Source organism: Vitis riparia, chromosome 10, assembly GCF_004353265.1.
Source record: "Vitis riparia cultivar Riparia Gloire de Montpellier isolate 1030 chromosome 10, EGFV_Vit.rip_1.0, whole genome shotgun sequence".
In the NCBI taxonomy this organism is placed as follows: domain Eukaryota; kingdom Viridiplantae; phylum Streptophyta; class Magnoliopsida; order Vitales; family Vitaceae; genus Vitis; species Vitis riparia.
The window spans coordinates 18481548-18505330 of NC_048440.1; the positions used below are offsets into that span (position 1 = coordinate 18481548).

At 35.6% G+C, this 23783-nt stretch overlaps 2 protein-coding genes across 7 annotated transcripts; both read left to right on the forward strand.

Annotated features, from left to right (window-relative positions):
* The first annotated feature begins 3222 nt into the window (after positions 1-3222).
* LOC117922890 lies at positions 3223-7153 on the forward strand. 2 transcript variants are annotated; one of them, XM_034841097.1, is made up of 5 exons: positions 3223-3533; positions 4446-4495; positions 5255-5332; positions 5627-6239; positions 6487-7153. In XM_034841097.1, the coding sequence occupies exons 1-5, from the start codon at positions 3366-3368 to the stop codon at positions 6964-6966; spliced, it is 1389 nt and encodes a 462-aa protein (XP_034696988.1). In that variant the 5' UTR covers positions 3223-3365; the 3' UTR covers positions 6967-7153. The 2 variants fall into 2 exon arrangements, with proteins under 2 accessions (XP_034696988.1, XP_034696989.1); XM_034841098.1 differs by having other exon boundaries at positions 6416-6631.
* Positions 7154-10213: 3060 nt separating this feature from the next.
* LOC117923801 lies at positions 10214-22278 on the forward strand. 5 transcript variants are annotated; one of them, XM_034842257.1, is made up of 17 exons: positions 10696-10942; positions 11031-11107; positions 11749-11843; positions 12220-12339; positions 12871-12906; positions 13161-13265; positions 13448-13531; positions 13601-13719; positions 14209-14310; positions 17039-17155; positions 17241-17306; positions 17718-17784; positions 19094-19147; positions 20469-20564; positions 21260-21295; positions 21402-21437; positions 21771-22278. In XM_034842257.1, the coding sequence occupies exons 3-17, from the start codon at positions 11784-11786 to the stop codon at positions 21909-21911; spliced, it is 1239 nt and encodes a 412-aa protein (XP_034698148.1). In that variant the 5' UTR covers positions 10696-10942; positions 11031-11107; positions 11749-11783; the 3' UTR covers positions 21912-22278. The 5 variants fall into 5 exon arrangements, with proteins under 5 accessions (XP_034698150.1, XP_034698146.1, XP_034698149.1 ...); XM_034842255.1 differs by lacking the exons at positions 10696-10942; positions 11031-11107 and adding an exon at positions 10219-10657; XM_034842256.1 differs by having other exon boundaries at positions 10696-11107.
* Positions 22279-23783: the final 1505 nt, after the last annotated feature.

Sequence of the window (23783 nt, forward strand, 5' to 3'; positions counted from 1 at the left end):
CTAACTACTTTTTAAAACTTATGTTAAAATTGGTCTCTTTGGTACCATATAAACGTCATATCATTAAAAAAAAAAAAAATCATCATTTTAGTTAAAGTCTCAGTTGATAACTAAGACTTCTTTTTTGAATTGAAGCCGCAGTTGTCAACTTTATTTTTGAATTAAAGTCGTAGTTGCTAACTAAAACTTCATTTTTGAACTAAAGTCAGTTGCTAATTGGGGTTTTAGTTAATTTTTTTTTAAATTTAAAATTTAATTAAAAATTATTAAATTAAAATTTATGATTGAAATTTAAAAAATATACTTAAATAATAAATTATTTATATTTAAACTTAAGAATCTAGTATTAATTCAACAAACATAAATTGATAAATAGAAAATATTATAAATAAATATTTTATTTATTAATAAATTAATAAACTTATATAACATATAAATAATATATAAAATTGTATAATTTATTAATTTAAGATATTTAATTTTTTGTTTTTTAAGATATTAATTTATTTGTATTATGATGAATTTGATGAATAATATTATACTTTCTTTCATTGGAAGATTGCGACCCTCAAAGATGAGATTCCATTGATTTTCTTCTAGGTGAGACTCCTAGAAGGCCTTAGTGAGACTTTAAGGTTTTCCATCTTTTCTTCATTGTTTCTTCTTTTTCTCTATTTCTTATCTTATAATTTTTTCTACCATAAAATTTATTCCTTGTTCCTCTCCTTACACCCTAAAATTAAACTCTAGCCCACCTACCCTTAAGTGTAGGCAACCATCCTAGGGTTGTCCTACTTCAATTTTGGTATCAGAGCGAAAATTCTTGGCATGAAGGCATATGTAATTGAGGAGTGGAGCAACATATACAAACATGGTTGAATGCTACAACTTTTTTATGCAACCATTGGTGAACATACCAAGGCTAAATGAAGAGGAGGATTGACGACGTACTAACATCTTCCAAACCCGTGTTGCTTGTCAAGGGAGACTATGTACTTTGATTATTGATGGAGGTAGTTGTTTCAATCTAGCTTCAGAGGAGCTTGTTGAGAAGCTTAATCTAAAGACAGAAAATCATTTAAATCCCTATCAAATGGCATAGGTAAATGACACATCTATTTTGGTGAGTTCTCGTTGTCTAGTGACGTTTAATTTCAATAATAATTTTGAGTTATCAGCATGGTGTGATGTTTTGCCCATGAAAGTTGCCCATATTATGCTTGGAAGACCATCACTTTTTGATGAAAGGGTCCAACATGATGGATATGAGAACACTTACACACTTGTGCGCAATGGGCGTAAGAAGATCTTTCGTCCAATGAAGGAAATTCCACCACATAAGCAACTAGAGGAAAACTTAACACCCTTGAAACTAGAAGAGCCATCAAATATTCTTATTAAAAAGCAAGTCGAAGTTACTAGAAAGGAGGAAGAAATCATCAATGATGAATCTAGAAAGCAAGAGGTGATGAAACTAATCCTATATCAACCAATAGAAAAGCTCAAAGAAGTTGAAGAAGTTTAAGAAGAATCGATGTTTGACTTCCCAAGTGGTGGCAAACATGAAGAACCTGCTGAAATTTCTTTTGAATATAAGGAATTGAAGAATCTTATTCTTCCACAAAACAATTTACAAGAAGAGTGTGGGAAACAACTTTCCACAAGCTTGTTGAAGACACATAATTATTTCGAGAATTATCAACTTATTGTACAATATCAAAAAGTTTTTCGAATTCTAGTATTTGTCTTACATGAAATTGAACAAATTCAAGAGATCTTGAGATCCTGTCTTACAATGGGAAAGAGACAATAAAGAAATAAAGGGTGGAAGGTATTGTTCGAAATTTCAATCGATCGTGGAAAATCACTAAAACTCGAAGTCGAGTTTTTTTCAAGTCAAGGGGAATTGATGAGGATGAATCTTCAAGATATATATCAAGAAAGGGAATTAGTATTAGTTGTAATTAAAGTAATATTAATATTATTTGGAATTAAATTAGGATTAATATTTGTTGGAGTCTAATTAGAATTAGTTAGTTGAGTTATAATATAATTAGAATTTGAGTCATGATATGTTATTAGAGTCCTAATAGACTTTGAATATCTTAGAGAAACCTATAAATAGACTAATCAATGTAAATCAAAGGGATGAATTTGATGAATAATATTATACTTTATTTCATTGTAAAATTACAACCCTCAATGGTGAGACTCCATTGATTTTCTTCTAGGTGAGACTCCTAGAAGACTGGGACTCCATTGATTTTCTTCTAGGTGAGACTCTTAAAAGATTGAGACTCCATTTTTTAATTAAAGCCGCAGTTAATAATTACGACTTCACTTTAAAAATGAAGTTTCAATTATCAAATGAGGCTTTAAGTAAAATGAGCTATTTGAATATAAGTTTGATAAAGTAGTTAGATATTATATTTTTTTTAATAAATGGGCGATTTTGACCCAAAACTCACCAATTTTGTTCTGTTTGTACTTCGTACATGCCACACCCCATAATTTGATCACTCATGGACCATACACGCGTCCCTATTATTATGCGATGATGAAGCTTCAAGGGAGGGAAAAAGAAAGGAAGGGAAAATATCGCAGGTGCATTATTGTCAAATGGAGATTCAAATTGCCATGGCTCTTTTGTCCCTTCAAAGTGCGACCCATTATTTAAAGTAAGACGTTGATGGTCCTAGAATTGAATGGTCCAAAACTCTGTATGGTCAACCCAAAAACTTTCCCATTTGAAAGAAGAATACTTCTTACAAAATCATTGAACATTTCTGGAAATTTCTAACTTGTTTCGCATCCTTTGACAATTGACTCTTGTCCCAGCTAACAAAATTTAATAGGTTGATTGGGAATCGGAGGACAAGAGCCTCTACCAACATCCTTCATTATTAATTTATTGTGAATTAATGGAGAAATAAAGAGAGATTGTTTTAGCTTTCTGAACCTTAAAAGAATCCGTCAACCCCGTGTCTCACGCATACCAAAAATAAACCCAAAAAAATTAAAAAGAAAAGCTAAAACCAAACACACCCCCCAAGACCAACACCAGTACCAAATACAACCCTTGTTCTGTTTTCTATAACAAAACCGCCCATTTATTTTCGCACCCAATTCCAAAATACCACTAAATCACTCTCCAATACCGCCTTTGTTTTGTCTTTTTTTGGGATACCTTTAACGCCCAATGGCGGTTTTCTGCGTATATCACAAGAGTTGATTTTGGTTGAAGCCTCGGGTTTTGTTTTTTTTTTTTTCGTTTTTTGGGCTAACGTGAGCCGGGTGCGTAGGAGAAGTGAAAGGAAGGGAAAGGGGAGGGAATAGAGGAGGTCGCCATACGGGTTGAGAGGGTGATGGAGGAAGGTGTAGTCGTTGGGGAGGGGACGACGAAGGCGGCGTGGGGAACGTGGGAGGAGCTCCTTCTTGGCGGCGCTGTGCTGCGGCACGGCGCCGATGACTGGGACGCCGTCTCCTCGGAGCTCCGAGCTAGAACGGCTTGTCCGTTCAGTTTCACGGCCGAGGTTCTATTTCTTCCCTCTTTAACCCACTTCAAAGAAAAACAAATTGTTTTTAATTTTTATTTTTTTAATTATTTATTTATTGGTTTGGTTAAGATTTCGTAAAACAAAAATATCTTAATATATTAGAGATTCTATTTCTCCTTTTTTTTTTTTTTATATGTGAATTTTTTATTGTTTGGTGAAATTACAATCTCCAACTGCAAAAGGCCCAAATTGCCCTCTCTCAGAAGAACAGTTTTAAATGCCTTTGGTTTCCTTAAAGTTTCTGAGCATTAAATTCCTAAAAACTACAAAGGAAAAGAAAAAAGGGAAGTTGAAAGTTGATTCAAGTGAATGTAGGGCAGTGGTCTGCTTCATTTTATGGGTATTGCATAAATGTAGGCTGGTTTGAATGGATGTGTCTCATTCACCATTCCAAATTTGCATTGAATATGACTTGATGATTGAACTATGAACCCTCCCAATTTTGATTTTAGAGCTTTCAGAGTTGGGTCAAACTCAGATAACAAGTTAAGGGGATATGAGTGGTTTTCTATTTCCATGTGAAACAAGGGTGGGGATGATGGAGGTTATAGGAAAAGGAAGACTTACCTATGGAAGAAAGGGTACAGAGGTTGTTGTTGTTGTTGTTGTTGTTTTAATTGTTTCAGTTTACAATTCTTTCTCTAATTCAAAGAAAAGAAAAAGAAAAGATGTTCTAGATTGGTCTTGGCCATAGGGATAGGATAGTGCCTCAACCTTGCCTACCCTTGGAAGCCCATTTCATTCCATGGCACTTGATGTTTCAATGGGTCCATGCTAGTTCAATTTTTTTTTTCATTAAAGTCTCTGAAATTTAAGTTCTTATTTGACTAAGCATTGATTTCATGAATCAACACATTCATAATGACAAAGGTGGTTTTCTAATTGCAGGTGTGTAAAGCCAAATACGAGGACTTGCAACAGCGATATTCTGGCTGCAGGTCAGTAGAATTTAATTATAATAATGCATTATTTGGTGTTGAATTTTATTGATAAATATGGGCTGCAGACATAATCATGTTCATATATTTTTCTCTATCATTAGATGCTAAACCAGGTTTATCACTATGATTCAGGGCATACATAACTCCCACCATTAGAACTTAAATTGTTTCTCTTATTTCCACATTTAGTGTGTCTGTGTGTTTGTGTCATGCTCCATTATTAACTTTAAAACAATAGGGAGAAACTTATGCATAGCAATTTTCAAGGCTAATTTGAGTAAAAGAATGAATGACTTTCCATTTTGAGGAAAATTAATCCAATGAAATTTAAGCCTATCTTGTTGTCATACAGGATCCATTCTTTTTACCTTTTTTTGTGCCCCCTCTATAAAGCCTAAGCAACTTTTAATTATGGGTGTGGGAACCAGGACTCTGATCAGATCACTTTTCTTTTTCCTACGAACTTACAGTCTGGACTGCTCACATTAGGGGGTCATAGGGCAGGGCACCATGGTAGCAATTAACATTTAGTTTAACCTGTAAGATGGTCAACGTGATGGTTTTTGTTACTTTCTTTTCATTCTTCACATTTTTATTATGGTTATTGTTTCCTGCATGCTCATCTACCTTTCTTCTCTTTTAACTCTTTTTCATGTATTTTTTAACAAGAAAACTCATACATTTGAATTGTCGGATTAAATTGTGTGAGTATTGATGAATGGCTTGTGTTCATGTCTTTTATGCCTACCTTCTCAGGGCCTGGTTTGAAGAGTTACGAAAGCAGCGGATGGCAGAGTTGAAGCTGGCATTGGAAAAATCTGAGGACTCAATTGGGTTTGTGATTCAATTGTTTCTGCTGTTGTTGCATTTGTGTCAAGGGACCCAATTTGTAGTTTTATTTTATTTTATTTTAGAACCAAACTACTCCCAGCTGTCAAGCTTGCATGAGCTTGAGTTCAAAAGATCACTAATTATAAACTGATATGTTCTTTGAATGGAGGGTCATGGTTTATGGTACAGTAGTTCTGTTGATTTATTTTTTGTTTGTATAGGGATCCATGTGGTGCGGTTATCATCCAGAGTGCATTTTTCTTTTGTGCTACAATTCACTCCACTTATCTGTTTCAGGTCTCTGGAATCAAAGCTCGAAAGTCTCAAAGCTGAGAAAGGGATTGCTTGTGACTTGGATAATGACTCCAGCCAGACGGAATCGCCTATTCCCTTCCAAAAATCAATGGAAGTTGAGTCTTCCAGGAAAGAGACATCTAAGGATGGACTTTCTGCTGGTAGTTTCACGCAGGACACTCGGACAAACTGGTCACCTGAATGTCAGATTCCAGCTGCAGTATCATCTGAAGATATGGAGGCTAAGCCAGAAATCTCAGAGTCCTCCAAACAAGAGAAAATTTCAAGCTCAGAAAAGCTGGGAGAAACAAGCAGTGGGCGAGGAGGACGCGTCAGGGGGAGGAGAGGGAAGAGGAAGAGGAAGGACTGCACGAGGGATGTAAAAGAAGGAAGTGTTGGAGAAAGCGACTTCTTGGGTTCAACTGATGTTGCATCAGCCTCCCAATGCAAGGAAATTTCTATGGGTGACCATGGTCAAGTTGTTGTATCTTCTGGTATTGATGATTGCAACAAGGGCTGCTCTAGTAGGGAGGAAATTGATGATCTGATGGGGATTTTTTATTCCATCATGGAGAATGAAAATGCCCCAGTATTCCGTGGGCGGCATGATAGCCAGGTATCAATAAAATTAGGTGCCTTCCAATTCTTTCTTGCTAAATTGGTTTCTGAATCATATCCCCATTATGCTATTAGATTTCTGGTGTCCTCATTTTGATGATGATGCTTAGCTTGATTTCAATTCTGCCTAACTTGTTTCCAAGGAAAAGATTTACAAACTGGGCTCATTTGTAGGTTGCTATAAATCTTTGCCACCACCATATGATGGTAGCTCATTTTAGTGTTCTGACTGTTTTTAACGACAGAGGAGAGCAAGATACAAGAAACTGGTCCGGCAGCATATGGATTTCGACACCATAAGGTCAAGAATAAACAGCCACTTAATCACAACGTCAAGAGAACTCTTTAGAGATCTGCTTCTGCTAGCCAACAATGCATTAGTCTTTTACTCGAAGAAGTCACGAGAACACAAAAGCGCAGTGCTCCTGAGAGATCTTGTATCCCGAAGATTAAAGCAGCATTACAAGGACTCCAGAGCAAAGGCCGCAGTTGCAGTCCTCTCTACATCACCAATTCAAAACCCTCCTGTAAAACCCCGAAGCATCCGCCCATCTAAGCAAAAAACAGCTAATGCTGGGAAAGTCATTACTGGGACTCCACCTCCTCAGTCGGAGTCCAAGAAAAGCTTTCCTCTGCAAGGAAAAGTGAAGACTACCAAACGTGTGACCGGGCCGCAACCTCCTCAAACTGCTTCAAGGGGAAGAAAGAAAGCTCGTTTAAGGTGAAAATGTTGTATATATTTTTGTAAATTTCCATTTTGGACAGAGACAAACCCAGCCTCTAATTTCAGGTGGTTGGGTCTGTTAGTCTTGTAGTGTATATAATGACCCTTTTGTTGGGATGAAACAATTGTGTGCCATTGCATTGTAATACACAAACCTCTTAGAGAAACTATTCTCTCTTTGTTCATCATATTCCCTCAAGCAATTTAATTATGCAGATAGGAAAAAATAATTGTGAGTTGTTCAATATGGAAATTGGAATTTGGGTTCGTGATGGCTCATAATGGTTTTTGGAAATATAGGCCAAAGTTGAATTGTGAAAAAGAAAAACCTTCGAAGTGTAGAATCACTAAAATCTGAGTTGTTATTTGAGCCACCACAGCTTGAATATCTGCAATTCTAAAGCATTAGTCCGTCCAAGTGGGAGCTGCTTTGCTAAAACAATCCCAAAACTGGGGAGACTAGTGACTCTTTTGGTTACTTTGCTTGTGATCAAAGGGTCTGGGACAAAAGGTACCCACTTGAGGCAAAACCCTTTCCTTCAAGATTCATAGGAAACCAAAAATCCATATTAAAGGACCCCGATGCAATAGCAAATTGGTACCTATCAAATAATGAGACTAATCATATTCTATGCATTTTAGGTCTCATTAATTTGTGATTATGTCCTTTCTATTTCTATATACTTTGGTCTTATTCTTTTGTTTCTTGATTTCATTTGTTTTTTACATTGATTCTATTTGTTTGTAATTCTCTTCCAATGGCCTAAATTTCATCAAACACATTTAACAATTAAGATTGAAGGTCCAATAAATAACCATTTGGAATCGTAGCAGAAGAAGATAAAATTCTTCATGAATAATTGAAAATTTTATTCTTCCACTTATTGGATACATAAAATGATTTTTTTGCAAGAAGAGGACATCATTGAGAATTTTTACATAAATTTGGAGTGGGTACAAGAGCTATTGAATTTCCAATACTTTATGTTGAGGGTTTTATATATTCTATTGCTTAGTGTTACAAGTTTTGAAGGCTTTTTGTGTACTCTGTTGAACTTTGGGCACATAAGAACAAGAGTAGTTTTACCCTATTACCCTATTTTATAGGTGTAGGTCAATCAGTGATCATTTCTTTTCGTGACCCTCGGTTTTGGGTGAAGTAAATTTTGGTAGTCTTGGTTTGATCTTCCATTGTACTACCTTTCTTCAAATGTGTTTATTGAAATTAGGTTTTGAGATATTTTATTTTGATTGGACCACTAGCATTTTATTATATTTTATTTTGATTACTTTTTCACTTTATCACATCATTAACCTTTTCAACTTTTGTTTACAAATTGAGAAATTAATCAAACTATAGTTTAAAAAAAAAAAAACTTTATCCTAATTAGTGAACCCCACCATCGACGTACCACTACTCCCCGCAGACTGGGCCAATGAATTGAGGATAGGGCATGCGATCCAGCCTGGTCTGGACAGGCTTTTTTGAAAAGCCCAATTTTGGAAATCGAGCCCATATGCGGCCATCAGGGCCATCACCGACTTTATTCTTTATTATTTATTTATTTGGATTAATTTTAAAAAATTTCCCTGAGCTTGGTACTAACATGATCAGAATGAAACAAATTCAAGCTTTTCAGGAGCAGAGTTGATCAAATTGTTCGATCAAAGCAATGCTGATGATTCATTGGAATGATCTCTTTTACTAGAAGCCAGTATTCTTGTAAGCTACTTCTTGTTTTTCCCTCTTCAGCATAAAATTTTCTCAACCAACCATGCTTCCGAATCCTTGCTTTCTAAGCTAACAACTCAGCCAAACCCATCATCCAATGGAAAATGTTAAGAGTTTGTTAAATGTAATAATTTAACGAATAGACCACCTAACAACTAGCTTAATATAAAATTGCTACAAATCTTAATCCAAATTGACCAGTTTGATTGCTAACTTTGTTGTTATTCCAGCTGCTTGTCAAATGCCCATTATTATCTTCAATGATTCTTATCCTCCTCATCAGCTGATTCAACCCCATCACCTAACCTGAAAGGGCATTAGTCACTGGACAAAGTCTCTACTTTCATAGGATTAGCCGAATAGGGTGGGAGTCGTAAAAGTAGCAAACACTTTATTAAATTTATTGCCATTTTCTCGTATAGTAGTAGAATGGAAAATTTTAATCATTTGCTTTATGGGTAAGAGTCCAATCATGTATTTGATTTGAAGGGGATTATGAGTAGATCCAGCAAACTTCTCATGGAAAAAGTCCTCGTTTGCTGTTGGACAAAGCTGACTTAAAACTTAAAAGACTCATGGCTGTCTCTTTAACCCCTTCGAGGGGGTGTTTGGGCTTTGTGTAGACCTAGATGTACCTGCCCCGAACCACTGCAACCTTCCCCAGACGTATTAGTTGAACCTCCATGGTGGGTTTCTTAACTCATGCCCCACAATCAATTTCCAGCTAAAACGAGACAACCAGTGGCGTGTGTATTTACCATTAAGTCGTGATCTGTTTGATTTAACTCTCCCAGCTACTCACCTTGGAAGAGTCTTGGTCGTGACTTGAATAGGGGTTTCTACGGCTGGATTTTCACTTTTCTAAATTTATTCGGTCAAAAAGAAATTAAATTAAATTAAAGGCCTCAATTGATGGTGACAAAGATTGACTCCCAATTAAGCATGAAATCCATGAAAATCCACTCACATGAAACGTATGCTCATCCATGTAAGCACCCAAAAAAACAGACCCATGGTTGCGCAGGTGAGCAGCGGGTCACGGGCGGTGCGCAGCCGCAGATTTGGACAAACTGCAGACGCCACATCAAATATGACATCTTAACCCGGAACATGTAGAGACCGGTTCAAAATCTGGCTGCTCCTATCTTAAATTTGACTAATACTTCCAACACATTAATTTTAATTTATTTTATTTTTTTAATAATCCACACGATCGACACACTTCAGCGTGCGTGGGTAAAACTAAACTACAATTTACAAAAACCTGGTTGAAACGGCAGGTGCTCATGTCTTTCGCCTTGGGTAACCAGTTCGATGCTGGTCGTCAAAATCCTTAATATTCGCTGAACCTGCGACGTGGCTTACGTTAATGGGCAAAACGTTAGCACGAACCGCTATGTAGCATTGTGTTTTGGGCTTCTTATTATTTTTAAAACTACTTTCATGTTTTTAATTTTCCCGACTGTTGCGGGTCACATGAAAATAGAAAAGAAATCACTGTCATTATGGGTGTTTTAAAAAAATCAGGCCCGCAAGACTGTTGATATTTGTAGGATGTATCGTAAAAACTGAAAACATGTTTGAAAAATAAAAAGAGAAAGGGAACACAGAAACAGTTTTAGGACAGATCCAATGCATGCGTCATATGGATTGAGTGTTGAAAAGAGGGAAAGAGGGGGCTGGGGGGCACCCGTCGCCGAGATTGAGAGAGTAGCGCATGCAGTCGCAGTGATTCCATAAAACGCGGCGTTTCCGATACGAGCTTCTGCGGACTCTTTCAGCATTCACGCTTTTTTCTCTATCTTTGTCTTTTCTTCTGCTTTTTTTTGGGTCTGGACGCAACTCATTCAAACTTGTCTCTAGGCTCTTAACCGAGATTGCCTCCTAGCAAATCGGTTTTGTTTCGGGGAATGCGCGGCTGGGTTTTGGGCGGGGGAGCTCGTGATCCTTGAATTGAGAGGTTGGTATTGGGTTGTGGAGTTGAGATCCACTGTTTCAGCTGTGAAACGGTGGAAAATGATGCGTTTACTCTTGGGCGTTTCCTTTTTTGGGAATAAAATTGGTTTGCTTTTGGTGGCTTTTCTTTCTTTTTTTCTGTTTTTTTTCTTTTTCATTTGAGGTACCTGGAAAGGGCTTTAGAAATGGTGATTGTCTGTTTTTCTCCGATTCTGTTGATGCTTGGAAGTAGTGGTGCTTCTGGTTGTCGGTGCCAGTAAATGTTGAACATCCCTTGTGTTTTGCGAGAGTATTTCCATCGTTTTTCTTGTTTCTTGTCCTGATTCGGAATGGTCACACCTCTTAATAGCCATTTTGCCATTTTCTTTTGTTTTCAGAACATACTGTTATTTTCCGGGAAAATATCCGTGACAGAACTATTTGTGGGAAAGCAGGAGAAATTTTTTATGGAAGGGTCAGCTGTAGTTTCTTTCTTTCTTTCTTTTCTTCTTCTTCTGTTTTCCCCCTAAGATATGATATTTTCCTTCTGGATTGTTTCTTTATTTTTTCATCATCAATCCCACGTATAGCTGCTACTATTTTTGGATGGGTACTATTATGTGATTTTCTTTTGTTTATTGTAGCTCTATTTGTTATTTTTCTCTCATGCTTTTAGATTTAGAAGTCTGATGGAAATCTTTGTCGCCCCTGTAATATTTAGGAGATTCTCTCTCCCACACCCACACCCACACACATCCACTTAGGATCAGATGTCATTCCTCATTTCACTTCTTGTTTTGCTTTTGTTTTGGTGGGGTTTGCAGTTTTTGCCTCTGAGTTCCATTTGTTTGGTAAAATAATGAGGCAAGGAAATGGATAAAAAAAAATAGGATAAACATCATGGCTTTGTTGACCTTTGTTGAATCATGATTGCCTCCTCTGAAAATATATTGGTCAGACCTATTTTACGAACCCAGCAAAATTCACATTTTTCCAAGTATCTTTTGCCCTGTTCATGCATATTTTTTGTTTCTAACATAGACTCAAATTGTCAAATATAATATTTTTCTGAATTAGTTCTGATATTTGTCTCTTCTTTATATGCATTCACTGCAGTTTGTTATGAGAATAGAATAGAAGCCTCCTCGTCTATGAAGGCATTCAAATCATGGAGGTGGCTGTTTAGAAAAAGAAATGCCGTCTTTGATGGGGTAGGGTTTGTACCTTTTGGGCTTATTTTTGGTTCTTAAAGTCTGAAGGGAAGGAGAATTTGTAAGATTTTTCTCTAGCTTGATAGTCTATGAAAGCGAAAGACAATCAAAATATTGAGAAATGCATTTTTCCCAGACTTTTCTCACCTTAGGGAGGAAATTTTTTTAGTATTTTCCCCGATCTTTTCCATAGTAATGACTTTCGGTACCTTTTTTCATGGTATCCCAACATAAGAACATTGTTTTATCTAATTTTTTTTCCCCTTAACACTTTCCAACAACCAAACATGGCTTTAAGTTCTCATTAGTTTAATACATGCTAGTGCGGTAGAGGTAACTACTTCCATTTTCTAAAGATTTTATTGATATAATGCAGGGTGTGCAGGGAAAACCAGGATTTAATAAGATGAAACAACTTCCTTTTATGGGAATTGTATGTATTGTAATGCTGGTCATTGTATACAGAACCACAAATTATCAGTATCAACAAACAGAGGTACAGTGACTCCAGAAAATCTTTGAAAGTCATGACTTCCTGTGATCATTTATGCAGACTAAGTAGATGAGCCATTCTACCAAGGGCATCATGCCTTGTTACACTTTTTCCCAGTATTACTGATGACATACGATTTGGTTGATCATAACAGTTGCCTAATGGTTCTTAAAAATAATAGACCCATGCAACCATTCATTTAGGATAGTATTTCACACAGAATTATCATCTTGGAAACCTTCTAAATTCTAATTACACCTCTTTTTGCCATCAGCAAGATAGATTTGTGATTATGGCTATCAGTCGGGTGCCTCATATTATCTAATTAGGTCCTATTCTTAATATGTTGCTTTGATCATTATCTTCCTGTGAAAATCTGCTGATTTTCTTATTTTGCCATCAGCAAGATAGATTTGTGATTATGGCTATCAGTCGGGTGCCTCATATTATCTAATTAGGTCCTATTCTTAATATGTTGCTGTGATCATTTTCTTCCTGTGAAAATCTGCTGATTTTCTTGTTTTGAATTGTCAGATGGAAACAAAATTTCAACCCTTTGGCACAGTAGAGGTAATGCTCTCAGTAGAAGAGTGACTTCTCTTACCAGTTCCTTTTTTGCATTTTTGTCCTTTTGATTTTTCTCTTGGTCAAAGCTTACAAGACATGAACTTACTCTCGATTTTTATGGTGGATTACATTTGATCACTGAATTACAAGTTGAATTGGTTCAACTGATTCTTTGCATCTGCATGGTTTTGATAACTCAATTTTGATTTTCCTTGTCTTCGTGCTTATTCTGAGATGCCTCTGTCGCTCTTCTCTAGGGCCTAGCATCTATGACTTTGGTTAATTTACCACGTGGTATAATTCAAGCTCGTTCAGATTTGGAGTTAAGGCCTCTATGGTCAACAAGTAGTTCAAGGTCAAAGGTGAGGTGCTGATTCTGTTGCCTCTAGCATTAGCTTTTAAACTTCGTTCTGGTTCATGAACTTACATTTGGGCCATCTAATAGACTATTGATTGAATACTAAATTTTACTCATTATTGTCTATCCATGTTTGTTTTTCTTTATCAGAGTTTTATGAGTGTGATGGCTTTTTTCAATTTTCAGGTTGATGATTCCAGCGAGCATAATTTGCTGGCAATTCCAGTTGGTATTAAGCAGAAGTATAATGTTGATGCCATTGTTGAAAAGGTATTATATTCCATTTATGTTCAACATCCCAGGAAGTGAACATTATTTGCCTAATCTCTGTGAATTCAGTTTCTTCCAGAGAATTTTACAATCATTCTATTCCATTATGACGGAAATGTGGATGGGTGGTGGGATCTTGATTGGAGTAGCAAGGCCATACACATAGTTGCTCAGAACCAAACAAAATGGTAAAATTATCAATTCATACTTGATTTTAGTAGAAGAGATAGTGAAATGAGGTCTTTCTAATTTCCCATGGACTAGGGTTTCTTGACTAAAGATGAGGCCCCAAACAACCAATATCTGATTTTGTTTTTGCTCTCCCTTCGGGGGTGAGGATGAGGATGAGGGCTTTTGGCAATTATAATCATATTAGAGTTTACAATGCCTGAAAATTGGTCTGTAACTTAGATATTCTGAATGGATGCACAAGACCCTCTGGTGGGCTTCTCAAATGGCAGGTCCTGCCATTGTCTTCATTGTTACATGCCCAATTCTATTTAAGTGCATCCAACTTGCTGAGAGAAAAGCAGTCAAATGATGGGTCCTACCATTGGCTTTGCCAACCAGTGTGTCCTTTTGTTTTTAGGTTGTTTGTCTAGTTTAATCCATCTAACTTTGGTAGATGACGGTAGTATTAATCCCAGTTGTGTGGCAATATATTGTTTTGATTTCAGGTGGTTTGCAAAACGCTTTCTACATCCAGATGTTGTATCCATTTATGATCACATCTTCCTTTGGGATGAAGATTTGGGAGTTGAAAATTTTCACCCAAGAAGGTAAATTTAATGGGCTTTTTGGACATGTCCTGTATATGGTAGTCTGATGTCATCTTCTTTTGGGAATGAAATGTCGTACAATTAATTCATCATGATAGCACTGAAAATCTCAAATTCAAAGGTCAGTGAGAAAGACATGATAACATATGGTGTAATGACAATGACCTTTGATAAAGTTGGATGGTGAAAATAATTGTGTAGTAGGCTGCAAGTTGGGATTTAAGGTTTTATCAAATTGAGTTTAAAGTCTTCATTGTTGTTTTGGATCCCTGAAAAAATTATTACATTGTGGCATTCTGGATCTTGATATCTTCAGTATTTAGGATACTGTTGGTACTAGTAGATTAATAAAATTGTCGAAAACTCAAACTCCAAAACACCCTAACATGAAAGATTTTGGAATACTGAGAATTTCTTTCTTGGCAGGATGTCTCATGTCTCCCTTTTAAAAATGCTTCCCATTCTTGATGAACATCCTTCTGTACGTTTATTTTGTTTCTATTGATTTTTGGCATTTTAATCAAATCTCCAGCTTCGTTATACACTTTTATGTGTACATTACATTGTTTTGTATCTCATTTGCTCTTGCTCATACTGGAACTATCTATTTAGGAAAAAGAAAAGGTTGATTTTTCTTAAGAGCTATAGATGATTTTATTGAGAAGAGCATAACAAAAGGGGATGTATCCTGCATACATAGGAGGTATAGAATAAGTACCTAAGGCACTAGCAACACCTTAGTCCCCCACCTAAACAGTCAACTAAGTATAACAGGATTTTCCAAATTTAATTTCCATGGCCTCCAACAAAGAGGGATGAGTGGCGGATACTTAGGAGTTGGAAGGAAAAGGGAATAGTTGGAGCCCCCGCTTCTCAAGGCAGTTTAATGATTGAGAGATGGCTGAGGTGGAGAGTTTCTTTCGAAAATTACATTTGATGGTAACTAAAAGGGAAGTGGAGAACAATCTGAGGTGGCATGAATCCAAATGCGGCAAGTTTTTAGTTGAATCTCTGTATTCTTTTCTTTCAAGGGCCCATAGTGTGTCCTTTCTAGCTAGTATAATGTGGAGGACTTGGGCACCTTTGAAGGTTAGCTTTTTCGCTTGGGAAGCGTCTTGGGTAGAATCCTTACTATCAACCAGCTCAAAAGGAGGGGATGGAGTTTACTAAGTAATGTTACTTGTGCAAAGGTGCGGAAGAAACGATAGATCACTTGCTTCTTGATTGTGTCCAAGCAAGAATCTTGTGCCATCTGATTTTATCTCATTTCATTTTGAGTGGAGTGGGTTATGCATTATTCAGTCAGATGGCACTTGTTGAGTTAGCATGGCTCTTTTGTGGGGAAAAAACGGAAAAAGCGTGAAGGGCTGCTCCCTTATGTTTGATGTGGACTCTTTGGAAGGAGAGAAACAAAAGGGCTTTCAATAATGCTGAGCAATCTGACCAAATAATCAAATCTGTTTTTTTGTATACTTTTGGGACTTGGGTTACGGTGTACATAGAGGATCACACAATGTTATTATTAGATTTCATAGATTGGTTGAGCTTAAAGTAAGGAAATGTGTCTTTTTGTTGTCACTAATAGGCTTTTTTTGTATACCTCATGCGTACTTTGCTATGCCTCCTTTTAGGCGCCTTTAATGCATGTTTGTCCCATTTGCCTATCAAAAAAAAAAAAAAAAAAAAAAGACCACGATAACAAAGTACATGCAGAGAGGCTTTTCAATTTTGGTTCTGAGCCTCCACACCCTGAAAACATCTTATGCTATGCTCTCTGCACATGGACTGAAGCAAGCAAAGAAGGATAATCATCCAAAACCTCTTCCTATTCTTTCTCACAAAGTTTCCATGGCATCCTAATGATAGTTCCATGATTAAGTGAGATAACACCCACAACCTCACTTAGAAAAGAGAACACAATGAAGCATAAACTATGTGACACCATATAATGAATAAAAATGCGGTTGGTTGATTCCTGATCTTGCTTGCATAGGAAACACCAACTCGCTAATGGTGAAGCCCGCCTTTTAAGCTGATCATAAGCAAAGATTTTCTTTCAAGTAGCTTCCTAATCGAAGAAACTGACATTTGAAGGTGTCAACGGAATCTAGAACTTCCTTGGTGTGAAAGGAGCCTTGCATCCTTGGACTAAAAAAATTGTTGAAAGGTTTCATTGGAATATTGTCTTTTATAGTTAGCCTCCACCCCAAGCTATCAACACAACCGCCTTTCACTACCATGGATTAAATATTTTGAAGAAAATCTGGCACCAAGAGTCAAACCAAAACCTTGTTTGAGATCCATCGCCAACAGTAACGCTTGGACAAGCTTAAAATGTTTCCCAACCTTCTCCTATAACCTTCCGGGGATTGATTCCATACCCTTCCTTGCTTACCTTTGAGATCCAACCCCCTTCCACTTCCATATTTGCTTTAGATGACTCTTCTCCACATAAAACCCCTCTATTGCATACCTCTAAAGTGATTTCTCTAGTAAGTTGTGTTGAGCTCTAAAAGTCTTGTAATAATCCAGAGGATATCTTTCTGAATATTCTCCAACCTAGTCCTGACTACATTTGGGATCCGAGCATTAACATAATTTATTTGTTTGTGTGAATGTTTTTACTTGGTTTTGAGTTATGGTTTGTTAGGTTTTATTTCATGCTGTGACAAGCTCCTAATAGTAAATACTGGCTATTCTAATTTATTTGTGGTTTTTCTCTTTTCAGATACTTGGACATCATGAAATCAGAAGGACTAGAGATTTCTCAACCAGCTTTAGACCCAAATTCTACAGATATACATCACAGGATCACCATCCGGAAAAGAATGAAGAAGGTTCATAGGTGAATGAAATTTAAAAATAATTGATAATACAAATATTTTTATTTGGAAACCTGTTATGCTAATATAGATATTTACTTAATGCAGAAGAGTCTGGGACCTTAGAGGTAGTGTGAAGTGTTCAAATATTAGTGAAGGACCACCATGCACTGGGTAAGTAATCATTTACTGGCATAGTTTTTTTTTTTTTTTTGATAGGTAAATTTTTGTCCCCATTGGGACTTGAACCTGGAACCTCCCACAAACCCTCCCCATTCCTTGACCACTTGAGCCAGGCCCCAAGGGCTTATTGGCATAATTATTTTTATCATGTACATTGGTCAAATATTATGTTTCATCTCACATTTTGAATTATTTCTATCATTCATTAAGCTGTTCAGTAGCATTTTGACCAATGCTTGATCTACTAGAGAAGCAATATAATTCTCCATTGCTGCAATCTTTTAATTACAAACAACTCGAAATTTTAGGAAGCACTCAGAGTTATAAAATATTTAACTAACAAGGACTGGGCAAAGGATGAGGATATCTGATTTATGTTGTTTATTCACATGTGATTTGTAGTTTTGTAGAAGGAATGGCTCCTGTATTTTCAAGATCTGCCTGGCGTTGTACTTGGCATCTCATACAGGTAAACTTTTGTCTCTGGTCCATTCAGAGTGCTCGTCATTTAAATTACTTCAAATATTTTCTGTGATCTCCACACCTACATCCACTTTCTCAAACTTTGGATTTGTTTTATATAAATACGTCTACATGATTGTTGCAAATTTCATGTTGAGTAGATGAAAGCATTGTGTCATCTGATGACTATAAAATACTAGCAATTTTATTCACTTTGAGGATTTTGGACCCATTCAAGATTTCTGGAGGAAAATATATATTTGTATCTGTAGTCGCCATCTTTGATTACAGGGTTGGGTCATCATCTTGATTGAGTTTTATAATTGTTTTTCATTTTTTTCATCTTCAAAACAATGAAGTTATATATATATATATATATATATATATATCAAATTGGTCAAACAATGGAAACAAGTGTGGGAATTTATTTATGTAGTGGGCTTTAGTTTTGTCAGGCTATGTTTGAAGCTATATGATACTTGTGTTACCTATGGGGTGTATCATGGAGAACCATGCTCCATGCTGTGTTGAGCAAACCAAGTTTCTAGAAGTTTAAGCTTGTTGGATTTGAGCCCACAATGTATATTACACACTCTAACAATCTCCCTCATGTGTAACCCCTTTGGGCATACATGTAGGTTTAATAAATTGAGGAAATAAATTTTGTAAATAAATTTATTAAATTTTTATTGAATTTAACTCATTGGCTATTGATAGCCTGTGAATAAAGTTTTAATGATGAGTTGTGATAATTAACTTTTTGTGGATCTCAATTCCACACGGTTTTTAACCACACTTTACTTCTGGAATTTGTAAACAAATTTATTAAATTTTTGTTTGAATTTAATGCATTGGCTATTGATGGCCTGTGCATAAAGTTGTAATGATGGGATGGTGGATCACCATTCTGCCTTTATCTACCAGAACAAGAAGAAATGGGCTTCTTCCTAAACTGTTGAAAGACAAATCTAGTTGTGCGGTCATGATTGATAGTGAAAGTTGTATGTAATATGCAGTGTGCTTGTATGTAATTTGCTCTTGCTTTCTGATTGACTCATCAAATGTAGCTAATTCTTATTGCTTTTTCAAATTTCAACCTTCTTATTTTTTTATTTTTTTTTCCACTCCAATTAAGTTTCTGTTTTCATAGATATTTGTCTGTATGCATAATTTGTAAGCATTACTCTGTATGTGGAAGCAAAATCTGGCAATTTTGTTTTTGTTTTTGTTTTTTATTTTATTTTATTTTATTTTAATAGATTTCATTATAGATTTGTGACCTTTGCCTTATTTCTTTTTTCAATTTTTCCTATCAGAATGATCTTGTGCATGGATGGGGAATGGATATGAAACTTGGGTATTGTGCACAGGTGAGACTTACTTTGCACATTTCTTGGGCAAGATTTAGTGCCTCATATTGTCCATCCATTCATTCTCTTTTGTTTGATGAGCACTACTGACGGTCCTGTCAGATTGCTTTCCTATAATATCCACTTGTTATTTATTTTTTTTTCAGCGGAACTTGTTTTGATATTTCACTGCTTCATCTGGATCACTTTCCTAGTAATCTAAATCCATATATGAATATAGATCCTCCCTTCTTTGGAATTCTGCAAACATCTTGATTTATCTTTTGTTGTTGATCTTATAACAGTTTGCTGAACTATGTATTCATAATTTTTTGGATGAATATGAATTTAGGCACTATTGAATAGCATGTGATGTACTTCTTTTCCTTTTGAAAACTGAAAGAGCAAAATGTTGTCTTTTAATAGAGAAAAGTTGCTTTGCAAGTCTCACTAGAGCAAAAAACTCATCTTAGGTACTTCATCTCAAAAGGAAAAAATGTTTTTCATTTTTATTAATAATATCACCATTATCAGTATTACTGTCAGTCCATTGCTTAGGCATGGTTACAAAGACTACTATTGCCAATGCTCCCTCATGCCTGCATTATTCTTCTTAACACTACCATTGCCACATCCCCCTTCCTCCAAAGCTGATACACAACCATTAACACTGCCATTGCCAACACACTGCTAGCTTTGTTCTTAAAGCAGCAATTAACCCACTATCTTAAGCTTACCAGGCTAACATTGTTCATCATGTGTGGTAAAACCTGCATCTGAAGAGTCAAACAGTAGAAACAACAGAGTAAATAAATTGGGGAGGAAACAGACCAAGGAACTTGACTTTGAGACTTGTAGAAACCAGAGTTCTGATGCCAAGTTAAGCTAGAAATTGACCCAGAAGCTTAAGCTTATCAGGGTAACAACTGCAGTTGTCATTGTGATCACTACAAATGCCATTGCCAGCATCACTGCCACCACTACCACCATCTGAAGATGCTCCTGCACAATCATAAACACTGTTTTGCCTCAGCCTCTGTTGCCAATTAGCATTACCTCTCCTACTAATATCACTGTTAACAGCTCCTCCTAGCTTCACCATTGGTACTAGCAGTACAATCTTGCACCACCATTGGCACTATCGCCAACATCACTTGTAAGACCTCTATCACCAGCACCTCCAACAACATAGGCTTTGCGTTGTATTTCACTTGCCTCTTCTAGTTGACTCCAACTAGTTGAGATTAAGGTTCTGTTGAATTGAGGAGGTTCGCTTTAGTAAAGTACTTCAGATTGACTAGAATATTATATTTCTGAAAAGAAAAAACGTGGCATTTTACAGGGGGACCGGACAAAAAAGGTGGGAGTCATTGATAGTGAATTCATTGTTCATCAGGGCATACAAACTCTGGGTGGTGGCAGTCCCTCTGCAAAAAAGGTAATTGGATTTGCCTTCTTTTTTTGGTACTTTGGGTTGCAACTGTTTCATTATTATATGTACTACTTGGATGTGATGTACAAATTCTTAAGCCCATGCATGGCTCTACTAAGAATGATCTCTTTAAGCATTATGCTGATCACCAAATTGCAATTGAATTCATTGCTAATGCAGAAAAAGGAGAGGAGAGGATTTAATTTGCATAAGCAGAAACAGCCTAGGCAATGCATTTTAGATTGGGATATTTGGAAACTTTGATCTTAACCAATATGTAGACTTTGATATCCAATAAAATCATTTTCTTGAATGGTGGTTTGAATTTGACAAATATTGTCCATTTTAGCTTTGCACTGTGGTTTATTTGATAAGAATCTTTTGAGCGGACTGATTGATTCACTAGATTCTGCATTTGTTGTTTTCAAGAACGAGATTATTAGCTAACTCAAAATATGCACTGATCTTAACAGCTGATGAAGGATGATGTGATGACTGAATTGTTTTCAGAATAGCCTTAGCCCACCTTTTCCTCCATTGTCACAACCCCCTCCCCCCCACTCTCTCTTAAGTAACAGAATAGTTTCAATAATGCACCAGAGCACATCATCAACATCATGAAATCATCATTTCTACTGTTACGGTGGTGTTTTGTGTATCTCCTGTACCTGGAGCTGTAAATATCCTTTATGTTTGTGCAGGTTTCAAAAGATACGTTTCTTGACGAAACAGTGAAGGTATACTATACACCTTTACTACAAGCAATAGGTGGCTTTTTTCCTTCATTGCTATAATCATTTTAGTCATTCTCAAATTTTATGTTGTTTCCCTCTTGATATTCAGAGACAAGGTGCTCCTGCTGTTGATACACGATCTGAGGTGAGAGTTGCTGAACTTGTAATCTAATAGCATCTCCAGTCTGGTTTCTCTTATTATGTGCCTAAGTTGCTTGTAGCTATAGTGATCATACACCTAGTTCCCTGGCTGGAGTGAGCCTGACAGGAAATACTTGAAAACCCATTTTCAACATTTTCCTTTACATTCATTGTTCTTTCAGATACCAAACAGAAGTTGACCTTAGATTCTTCTTCTCCAAAGCATAAGTGAATATCTTGGGTTGGGTTTGGGCATTTTGCATATTTGTATGTTTTGGATATTCAAAATTAGTAACATGACTAAACTTGGTTCCTCCATTTAAATTGGATTGAACAGATTAGAAGGCAGTCAACATGGGAGCTTCATGTCTTCCGAGACCGGTGGGATAAAGCTGTAAAAGAGGATAGGAAGTGGGTTGATCCATTTAAGAAAATTCAAAGACGCCGCATCCAAAAACGCAAAAGCCATCAATTCTGAGCTGAACCTCACCAAGCTGCTCAGAATTCTGAGTTGGCCTTCATACAGCTGCAGTTAGTCTCACCTATACTTTGTAACACTGTAGGATCCATTGAATCCTCATAATTAGTTCATTATTTGAAATCATTATAGGTTTTGTATTTGGTCACTCATGTATCTAGTTGTTGTAACTGTTTTTGATCCTGTATTTTCTTCATGCCTTCAATATAAAGGATAGTTATCCACAATGTTGATTATAGTGGGAAACAAAGAACTAAGAATTATTTTACTGTACATTGAATCACATTCCTTGGGATCTTCCAGTTCTTGGAGGTTTTTTCCTTGATGGTTGTGTCCTGGTTTGAATCCATAATCCAGTTTGTTGTCATGAGTCATGATCTGTCCTGGAGGCCTTTGAACCTTTTAGGGTGAATTTTATCCATTCAAGTGGAAGCCAGTGTGATATTGTGAGGTTTTTGCTGCAGTAGAAGAAGGTAAAAGCAAAAAAGAAAATTTCTATTGGATTCAAAATGAATGATGATAAAAAGAGTGGGAAACAAACTTTACCTTAAAATTTTCACTGTGCTTGCTTTTTCCTTCCTTGATGCAGGGAACAAAAAGAATCTTAATGGATTTAGTCCATTAAAATCTTTGTCGGATATCCAGTGGAGGAATTCAAATTGGGCATAAATCGAAATTTGTTCCTAGCCCTTTGTCCTATGGCTGAGTGTCAAACCCTGAGCCATGTACTTGAATTTTGAATTCAGAATCTTTAGACAAAGTCCCGCCCAGAAGAAACCTGATTTTCGATTTCATTAAATAAGCTGAATTTTCCCAAAAAAAAAAAAAAAAAACAGGGACCATTAATTAATTAATTTATTATTATTATTATTATTATTTTAGAAATAGACAACAACGTTCAAAAAGCGCAACAGTATTTTCTGCTGGGACGGTATTCATATCATCTAGAAGCAGACCACATAAGCAATGATCCGCAAATGAACATTCCTGGTGGCTGCAGGTCAAATCTCTCCGATTTCGTTGACAATTGTGTTCATATTAAATGGATGAAATTGTACATATACGGTTTCAAAAAATTTTGATTACAAAAATTAAGGTATTAAATTTTTTTTATTGTCTCAAATTTTAAAATTTTTGAAAGTGATTTTGTAAAAGCATATGTTTATATTATTTGTATAGGATTTTTATATATAAATTTTTATTTTTAAAAGCTAAAAAAAATAAAATTATCCAAACAAAGTTTTAGCATTAGTTTAATATATATATAATTTATTTTTACTAATTCAATATTTGTTGGAACACATAAGTATTCCTTTCACTTTTTTTTTTTTTTTTATAAAAAAAAACCATAATCAAACAACCATTTCACAAGTTAAGGCCTTTTATAAACAGTTTTTTGTTTATCATAATTTTTAAAAAAACTATGAAAACACATTGAACAATCAAAAACTATTTTTTGTTTTCCATTATTAACAAGTGTTTTTAAAAAGATATCATCTTTGTGTTGTTTTTTTTTTTTTTAATTATTTTTTGAGAATTATTTTAAAAAATAATAATATAAACATATAAAATGATTAAAAATAAAAATATTATATATAAAATTGATTTTTTAAATATTAAAAATAAGTTAAAAATATTTTAAATTTTTTAAATAGATTTTTATCTTATAAAACATTAGAAAACAATTTTAAAAAACTGTTTTTTACAACTGTTTTAAAAAACATTATTAAATATACCCTAAATACACAAATGGAAAAACAGCCAAATGAATCGTTGTGTTATTATTTTATGGAGAATAAAATAAAAACACACGATTTATTAAAGCGAAAGCATGACAAGTTTTGTTTAAATATTTATTTAATAAATAAAAGA